This window comes from Cibotium barometz, chromosome 3 (genome assembly GCF_041138505.1).
Source record: "Cibotium barometz isolate CiBa-2024 chromosome 3, ASM4113850v1, whole genome shotgun sequence".
Taxonomy (NCBI): domain Eukaryota; kingdom Viridiplantae; phylum Streptophyta; class Polypodiopsida; order Cyatheales; family Cibotiaceae; genus Cibotium; species Cibotium barometz.
The window spans coordinates 37,765,758-37,775,765 of record NC_141048.1 but is presented as its reverse complement, the minus strand read 5'-3'; the positions used below and the strand labels follow the sequence as shown (position 1 = coordinate 37,775,765).

The 10,008-nt window shown below is 43.7% G+C and overlaps 1 protein-coding gene across 1 annotated transcript; it reads right to left on the bottom strand.

Annotated features, from left to right (window-relative positions):
* Positions 1-309: 309 nt before the first annotated feature.
* Positions 310-2,419, bottom strand: LOC147640026 (phospholipase A1-II 4-like). Its single transcript, XM_086776349.1, has one exon. The coding sequence runs from the start codon at positions 2,268-2,270 to the stop codon at positions 573-575; it is 1,698 nt and encodes a 565-aa protein (XP_086632475.1). The 5' UTR covers positions 2,271-2,419; the 3' UTR covers positions 310-572.
* Between the last annotated feature and the right edge of the window lie 7,589 nt (positions 2,420-10,008).

The following is a 10,008-nucleotide window of genomic DNA, read 5'->3' as shown; positions in this document are numbered from 1 at the left end:
TGCAAAAATTCGAATGTTATAGTAGGTATGATGATACACTAGCTTGTGTTTTGAGAAGTCCAAAGTAGAACTCTCTCTGTCAGGAAAAAACCATTCCTCTAATTTAGCTTGGGTACACGCTCGGGGGGTCATTCTCATAAAGATGTAAGTGTAACACGTGGATTCAACAAAGGGAGTTTTTTTAATCCCTTTTTTGCACCTTTTCTTTAGATACAGAAGGGTGCTATTTAAAGGAGGTATTCACAGGTTGAATACAAAAAGGGTGTGATTTATGCATAGAAACATCGCAAATAAGGGGTTTTTAAAATAGACTTTGAACGCACATGATACAAACGGTTTATATATAGTGAACCCCCGAGTACACAAGTAAGCCGAGTTGGGTAACTTATATGGTGGGGAGAGGTGTCCTTTTGTGCCTAGCTCCTCTCAAGCAAGTCAAGTCTTGAGATGCAAAAATTTGAATCTCTCTCTCTCACCAGAAAAGGCGGGGAAAAAAGGAAAGAGGGACAAGCTTCGCTTAGCAAAAGAGAAGTACCACCACGCCCTAAATAAACAGGTGTTAGATAAAGCTCTCATGATGCCATCATGAGGAGATCGGTGGCTTGTGTACTGAACCCATGGAGAAGCCGGGGCGCGACCTGCTGATGAGAGTTGTTGCTTCTAGGATCACTAGGCGAGAGACTGATGGTGGGTTTGTGGAGCTTCTTGGTGTGCCATTGCGCTGGAACATGGAGCTCATCGAGCAAAAGGCCGGAGGTCTTGTTCACGAGCACCACATCCCTCTTCATCAAACCCATGCATAGTTGAAGATGATGAGGGTGATCACGATCATGCTGGCCTATAAAAGGCTCGTGTGCACTGCGGTAGCCCTCCACCAGGTGTAGATACACCTCCAGATTGTGGCAGTCCACCGGGTTGGTGGCCCTCTTCAAAAACGGAGAGTGCCGGATGTCCAGGCGCAGCTCCACCCCTGCGTGAGCATAGGCCTTCCACGTCGCGTTGCCATGCAAGTGGAATTGGCCCTCCGCATGTTCCACAACGTCGGACCGCGAGTTACTGTCGTCGTGCACGAAGATGCCCGGCACCTTCGGCACCACGTCGTTGGCGTTGACCACCCGCAGTGCCTTCACGCCCACCTCCTCTAGCCTTTGTTTGAATGCCTCGTTTCCCACTCGTGGGGCTGCGAACGAGATGACAGACACGGGAATGTCCGCCGACACCGCGCCACCCGTTCTATTGACGCCAGTGGATGCCACATGGAATGCCGACAGCAGCGCCAACGCCCCGCCCAGGCTGTGGCCCGTCATAGTGATGCTGAGCTTGCGATTCTCATCCTTGTACCGCTCAACGAGCCTCATCAGCTCCTCTCTGACTTGCTGTGCAGCGCTCTGCTTGCCGTGAGGCGCGTCATCCTTGCTGGAAGTGTAGAGGGTCCAGAAGCCCCGCTCCACGCCAACCGCCGTATTGTGCTCATCGGCGTCGACGGCAGGCGGAGTGATAAGAGCGCCGTCCACATCCTCCAGCCACTCCAGCCGCGTCGCAGTGCCCCGCCACGCCACCACAATGTCGCGCCTGCCCAGCCTTGCAATCTCCTTCTCATCAGTGGCAACAGCGACAAACCCCATCCAGCTGGACTCTTGCCCAGACCCGCCGCCGCCCCACATCGACGACAGCCACCTCGGCAGCACGTGCACGTCCGACGTGGCAAAGATGTACTTGGTCACCGCGTAGCCCGTGTGGGCCAGCCCCGCCTTCTGTAACAGATCCGCCTCATCATACAAGCAGTCGCCGGAGTGCTCATCGCAGTCGAAGGCATCGTATGTGAGCTGTGCGAGATCTCCATACTTGAGAATCTCCGCCCTCAGTTCTGCATCCAACGGCTCTACAAGGCCCTTCCAGTCGTTGGATCCGTGGTACTCGCGCCATCGCTGGGATAGATCTCCTTTGGGGCTGTTTCTGAAGGTCTGCTCAAGCGACTGCACCAGATTTCCTAAGCTTTCCGAGCGGCCACGGAAGCTATGGCCCTTGCAAGCTTGCAATGAGGTAGCGGGCGCTTCTACGGTGGTGGCTGGAGGCGAGCTGGAGGCACACCGTGCGCCAAGAAACACAGCTCGAAGCTGGCTTGCACGTGTACACGTGAGACGCAACGGATGGTGCAGACTAGCAACAGCCGGCCGGCACTGCGCGTGGTAGGAGGATGCGCCTGCGAGATCTGGACCGTTGGATGAGGATACAATGGCAATATATGAAGCAGAGGGCGTGCTTGCCATGAAACTGGCAGCGGATATTACGTGCGGGAGCTTTGTAAGCTCGCCGGACTTCGTCGACGGAATGAAGAAGAGCGGCAGCAGACGATGCCGACGACGACGACTTGTGTGAAGATAAACTTGATCCGCTTAATTTCTGATGAACATATTGTGCCCCTTCAATCGATATATATGTATACAATCGGTCGCTTTGACGCAGCCCTATGGCTTGTGCCAGTCGCCTCCAGCTATGTCCACGGTCAACATTCCAAAAAAGTACATCTTGCTGAAAAGGTGACTCAGTCTCCGTCTCCCGAAGTTCTTTGTGCAAGTCCAGTCAAAACACCTATTCACACCATCAGTTCTTTATTTAAATAGTAGTTTCTTTTAAAATCCAGTGCGCGCCTCCCGCATGAGCTCTCCCCTAGGTTATGGCCTTAGTAAATGCATTAATTTATGCCACGTCAGTGGCATAAATTAATGCATTACAAATTTTAGGTGAATAGATATGCATTACATACAATATGCCAGTTTTATAGCTAAAATATATGAAATATCATTCCTTAAGATAAGGGCTACTTAAAATCTCTGTTGGTTTCTCTTAATTCTGACCGGTGTAAATACACTAGAATGCCGTTTTTTTAAAGCTTTGCAGCACACTATTCTCTTGGCAACATTGGGCCCATTGTTGTTGACGAAAAGGGAAAAAAATGCAAACAGTATCTTGTAACAATTTCATTTTTTCCTACAAAATCTATTTTCCAATTTTAAAAATTTGCAGAGTTAAGGCATTCTAGTGGTTATATTTTAGCTCCAAAATCTCAAATTCTCAACGAGAAGCTTTCAAACTTCCGGATCTGTAAGGTTAGCGATTTGTGTTCTTTGAACGCTCCACTCAGCATACATATTAGTGGCCTTAATGACTATAAGGAATATATTCTATAGTGTATACTCAATAATTATTAGCCTTTGTGACTATAAGGAATACATCCTCCAACATATCCTCACTCTTTCGCGCACTGCAAAGAATGCGCTCATATTACTGGCCTCATTAAAAGCTTTTATGACTATAATAAATATATTATATGCTCATCTCGACCTTATTGGCCTTTATAAGGAGTATAAAGGCATATATATTGGCCTTAATGACTATAAGGAATATATTCTACAGTGTACAATCAATAATTATTAGCTTTTTTACCATATTAAGGAATACATTCTACAGCATAAGCTTAGTAATATTGGCCTCTTTCACTGGCAAAGAACTTATTCTATGTTCATATTACTGACCTCATTAATAGCGGCCTTTTTATGGTTATAAGAAATATATTATACGCTCATATCGACCGTTTATTGGCCTTTATGACTGTAAGGAATGCTCAAGTTATTAGCCTTATTGACCTAGTCTTCCATTGTTAGAAAACGTGACTCCAAGTTACATGCTGCCCCCCCTACTGCAGGGTCTGAAAGGATCGAGGAGTTGAGTCATACCGTGCGGAGCTCATAGCGATAACTTTGCATACTCTTGCAATCAAGACTTAACTTGGACCAAACAAAAGAGGAAATCAAGGCCATAGTAAATCATAAAGAACACACACACTTTGCATACTCTTGCAATCAAGACTTAACTTGGACCAAACAAAAGAGGAAATCAAGGCCATAGTAAATCATAAAGAACACACACACACACACACACACACACACACACACACACGATACACAGAGATGACGCTCCAGCTAAAATGTCAAAAAATATAGCTTAAAAAGAAAATTGGCCACAACAAATCATGATTCCTTTATGCCTTTTCACTATACCATCATTATGTGAATCGTAATTATGATATAAATGCTCTCTCTCTCTATTAAATAAAATAATTTCTCCATTTTTATTTTATGAAGTTAAAGAAAGCACTACTACAAGATCTTCAATTTTCAACGTCCAGTTTCGACGATAATCACATCATCAAAATGAGCGTCAAAATGGTAGTCGAAATAAGTATTTATGTTTGTGACTAAATAAGCATCAAAATGGCAGTCAAAAGAAGCATAGAAACAAGCGTCAAAAATATATTTTTTTATTTTTTTATTTGGTGAGACTTTTGAAAAAAGTTCAAGTGTTTTTAGTTCTCATAGTCCTTATCAACCTAGTTCTTAGTTACTTTTCAAATAAATACAAAGATATGTAACAATATTTATAAGAAATTAATATGCCAATATTTGACTGCCAAATCTTACACTAATGATCCCAAATACAAGGATATATGTAGCAATATTTACAAGAAATTATGACAATTGTCCACCAAAGCCCCCATAAATAGTCCCAAACAAGAAAACTGTGACAAAAACCAAGTATTGCTTGCCAAATAAAAAAGCAATAAGATGTTATAGCTCATCATCGATTCTCTCATCCTCAGCTAGATCCATGGCTCTAAATATATTTGTTTCTAGAAAGACCTTTGCATTTGCATCTTCGTCAATGGGTGTAGCCCCGTTTGTTGTAGGAAGGTAGTTCATCTGTATCACCGTCTTCTATTTCAAGCATTGGAGGATGCAAATTTTATTAATCTTCTCTTGCAAAATGCCATAAACATTGTTCTTTGAAGGCCTTGTCCTTTGGGCTCTTCCCCAACGAGTTGATCATTGTCTTCTTGTGTCCACAGTCGTGCCATATCTGGGTCTGACGTACTAAGAAATTTTGTTATATATACAAGAGATTCTTGAACAAGCCATCCCATTGCCATACTACCCTCAGGGTGATCTTTTTTATGAGCAAAACCTTTCATTGTCTTCATAAATCTCTCAAGGACAAACATCCATCGGCTATGAACAACACCTGTAATAGCCACCTCATCAACCACATGAACAAGTAGGTGAAATTGAATGGTCGGGAAACTTGTTGGAAAGAATTTCTTCGCCCTTGTAAATGCTTCAATGAAGTTTCAACGAGCTTCTTCCAATGTATTTCTTCTAACTTCCTTCTTTGATATCCATCATACCACTCCACTAATCTTATATATTATGTCTCTTATGTCCTTGGTGGTGAGAAAATCCTTAATGGCTATTGGCAGCACAAACTATAAGATTTTGTGCCAGTCTCATGAGACTTCAAGCCACTAAGCTCTTCATCCTTTGTGAATGCTCCCTTCAAGCAATGCATACAACCAGTGGGGGTATGAAAGTCACTAATGCAATTCTTTACACACTCCTACTCTTCTTTGATTAAGACCCAAGGTGCTCTAAGGATAATCACCTTCCCATCAGGTCTACTCCATGCTCATAAGTGCTGCATGCGATCCACCTCTCTTTGTAGATCATCCCTTTGTGCCTTGCTCTCTTTAGCACCTATGATAGTTTTCCAAAGCATATCAACTATGTTCTTGAAAATGTGCATAGGGTCAAGAAGATGATTGACTAGAAGATCACTCCAATGTGAGAGTAGATGGAATATGGATAGCTGTTTCATTCCGGGGGGTGAAAAACTTGGATCCACTTCCCATGCCCTCCTCCAATCACTTGCTTTTAGCACACGAGAAGGCTTCCCTAGAAATATCTCTCACAACTCATGGTTATCGGGGAGATACTTTTTGTGGCCCTCCTAGACAGCCTTCCTCAAAGATGTTGAGTAGTACAGGGCCTCTAATCCATGACCATATATAGGACATGCATTATAACCAGATATTAAAAGCCCTACCAAACATTCTAATCATTGTGAAGAGATGAAAATAATATATAAATTTAGAAATCATGAAATTATATTTGATCAAGAAATCATAGAATAATTAACTTACCAGAGTACTCTCCATAGCTCATCCAATCATGCATGGTCCACATAAGTATTCCTCGCACTATTACAGCCCTTTCTCCAAACCGGTTAGATGCATCATGAACTTGGATACCATCCCATAACGTGCATAGCTCATCAACTAATAGATCCAAGTAGACGTCCATGTTCTAAACCTTATACTTCCTTGACACTATCAAGGAAAGTAAAAAGAGCCCCTTCTTTAACCATGGTGGCAGGTTATAGTTGACTAGGCAAATGGGCCATGTACTCCAGGATATACTTTGTAAGACAAATGGATTGACTCCATCCATTGTCCGAGACGAATGTGACAAGGCTCTTCCCCAAAGTCCACCCACTTCTCTTTGATATGCCCCATGCTGGAGAATCAAGCACACACATAACGTCATCTATGTATCTGGTGTTCCAATGCCATGTCATTTGAAATGTTCATAGCACTTTGCGGGCTCCATGTATATGGAATATGCATGCGAATTTGGGTTTAAATGAGGGGAAGGTGGAGCTTCTTTTATAGTTCATGCATGGCCTAGTCAATATATTCTAATTTTTAATGGAAAGGTATCAGGCCGCCAAAAAAATCAAGTTTTGAAAGAGAATTTACATGTAAAAGTGAGCTGAAGAGGGCTTTGAAAACTCAATATTTAATTTTGACACTTTTTTCGATGCAATTATCGTCTATTTTGATAGAAGTATCGAGATGGATATTTCGACGTGTGTATTTCGACTCTAGGGAATTTTTAACATAATTGGTGGGTCACTTATAGAATTTTTACTTTTTTTTTGTAGGTTGCAAAGGAAGCCCAATTTTTCATGTATTCTCTCCTGTCACCTCCCCCCATTCCTAAACCCTAAATCTAAGCCCTTCCCTCAACTCTTGCTTTTAATTTTGTGTGTGTGTGTGTGTGTGTGTGTGCGTTTTTGCTAACATGTGTGTTTTGCTTGTTTGCAACTTCTTGGTCTTATGTTGCAAACCCTAAACCCTTGAGACTCCAGTAGTAGGTAGCATGTAGCCCTTGTCCTTTTCACTTGCTTTTATCATATATGTGTGTGATGTGGGGTGTGTGTGGTCTTTCAAAATTGCTAACATGTTGTGTTTTGTAGGCTCACAAGTTCTCCTTGGTCTATTATCCTACAAACCCTAAACCCTTAAGACTCTAGGTAGGCAGTGGCCCTTCTCCTTTTCCCTTGCTTTTGATTTCTTTGCCTTTTCTTTCGATTATATGTCTGTGTCATGTGGGGTGTGTGTGTGATTTCATTGTTTTGCTGATATGTTTTGTTTGTGTTTGTGTTTGTGTTTGTTTTGTAGGTTTTCAATCATTTTCTCTTGAGGTACAAACTCTCTCTTGGTCTCTCCCGCTCAAGCCCTACCTCAAGGCTCCAATTAACTTACAATCTCAATGGTAAGTGCCCTAATCTCATTGTCTTCAGTTTTTTTTTAAAGCATCTTCTTTCTTTTGATGTTTCCCATGCTCCTCTCCTTATTAAGGTCATGGTATAAGCATGGGCATGTTGATGCCCCATGCTTATGTGCTGCAAACCTTAAACCCTAAACATTGGAGCCCTTGCATAATCATATGCATACCCACCTTTAATTGTATGTGTGTAGACCATGGATCACACACCAGATGACACACCTGCATACAGCCCCAATTTCTCCATCGTGCCTACACCACAGGCAATGTCCTAGCATGAGATTTATAATTTCATCTCGCAAATGAGCCCCAAGAAAAGGGTTATGGCTCAAGCCTACTTTTGGGGGAGATGCTGGCAATACAAGAGAAGGCATCATTTAGCAGCGTTTCTTTGCAACGCTTTATGTTACGCTACCTATAAGCACCATTGGATAAGCACCGTTGAGCGACGCTAATTAAATGCTGCAGCGCTATAAAAATGTTGATATAAGCATCGTTATACACACTGCTCATCAGCGACGCTAGGAAAAAAATGGAGTGTTGAAATTGAGTGGAAATAAATACTTAAAATAAATAAAAACCCTAAATTTCGGATAAACATTCAAATATTTTTGAAATAAAACAACTATAATAAATATATTATATGCTCATCTCGACCTTATTGGCCTTTATAAGGAGTATAACGGCATATATATTGGCCTTAATGACTATAAGGAATATATTCTACAGTGTACAATCAATAATTATTAGCTTTTTTACCATATTAAGGAATACATTCTACAGCATAAGCTTAGTAATATTGGCCTCTTTCACTGGCAAAGAACTTATTCTATGTTCATATTACTGACCTCATTAATAGCAGCCTTTTTATGGTTATAAGAAATATATTATACGCTCATATCGACCGTTTATTGGCCTTTATGATTGTAAGGAATGCTCAAGTTATTAGCCTTATTGACCTAGTCTTCCATTGTTAGAAAACTTGACTCCAAGTTACATGCTGCCCCCCCTACTGCAGGGTCTGAAAGGATCGAGGAGTTGAGTCATACCGTGCGGAGCTCATAGCGATAACTTTGCATACTCTTGCAATCAAGACTTAACTTGGACCAAACAAAAGAGGAAATCAAGGCCATAGTAAATCATAAAGAACACACACACACACACACACACACACACACACACACACACGATACACAGAGATGACACTGTGAGGTGAAAACAAGAAAAAAAGACCATGCCTCTATAGCCCTTCACCTCCCAACTTTGATACAACAACTACAACAGGGGCACCACCAGCCACCACCGGCTGGAACACTTTTCACATAGTTCACCACCCACCCACACCAGAAAGATAGCCAAAATAAGGGCACCAACAACAAAATAATTATCCAGCAACACATACAGTCTCAAAGAGCCCTCGCTGAATTGCATAGGCTGTCACAAACTGTAAATACATGAACACTGCATTCCGACCAGGTCCCTTAATTCTCAAGACAAGGAGTACCAAACAGCCTCGAGTTCACAAACCCACACAAGCCTGTCTCCTATCTTTCCTGAGATACATCCCTGAGCCCCTGTACACGCAGCCAAGCCTCCATGCATACAGCTGTAAACCGTACAGCCGTTAAAAATAGCCCACCAGCTCGTCCTCCAAAACAGCCCCAAAGCTTTCCCTATAGTTGGCGCTTCTCTACTGTCCCCGGCTTGCAATCGACACCAACTTCCTCTTCTAGTGCCTTGCATCAACTCCCTCTCTCAGAGGGTGCCCCACCAGCAACCCCACTTTCGGCATCTCTTAGGCGACTTCCCTAGCCCGTCTCACTAGACAGCTTCTCCTGTGGCCCTTTCACCCAGTCAGTCTCGGCGCCAACTTCCTCGCTGCCTTCTCAGGTCTTCGACACAGCCACCGTCATCTCTTCACGGCGATCCTGCCACAACCGGCCTCTGTTTGTCGCCCGCAGCCACCAGTCCTTCTCTGCGGCCCAGCAAAAAACAAACGTAACACTCTTCCCTTCTCGTTCCCAGAGGCGGCCACCTTGGCTCCCTTCCTTTGCGCCAACCCCCCTGGTTTTTTACGGGCACCACCAGCCACCAGTCGCTCCTAGGCGACTTCCTCTTTAGTCCCGAGCAGCTCTCTCTTCAGCCCCACACGCAGCCCCACACGCTCACGTGCCAGCCTCACCATCGTTGAAGCCGCCAGCAGCTGTGGTAGCTAACCCCAGAGCTCTGTCCTCTGTAGCCCATCCGTTAGCTCTTTTCTCTCCAGGGAAGCATCCTCCACCTTCACAGGCGGCCTCCCAGCAAGAACACCTCACCACGCCTCTGCTCTGTGGCCGCTCCCCTGCAAACAAGACACACCCCCATCTGCTTCACGTTGCCAGAGGCGGCCACCTTCCGGAAGAATCCGTGAGCGCACCCCCTTCTACTCGTGTCTGGAAAGATTTGCCACCTATCCAAATTGGCATCCTTACTTTTTTTTAAATTTTTCTTGCACCACATTCCTCCTTACCATTTACACATCCATACTTTCCTTTTTGCTTCCCCTTCC

Coding starts and splice junctions, on each gene's coding strand:
- LOC147640026 (XM_086776349.1), bottom strand. CDS start 2,270: ATGGCAAGCACGCCCTCTGCTTCATATATTGCCATTGTATCCTCATCC.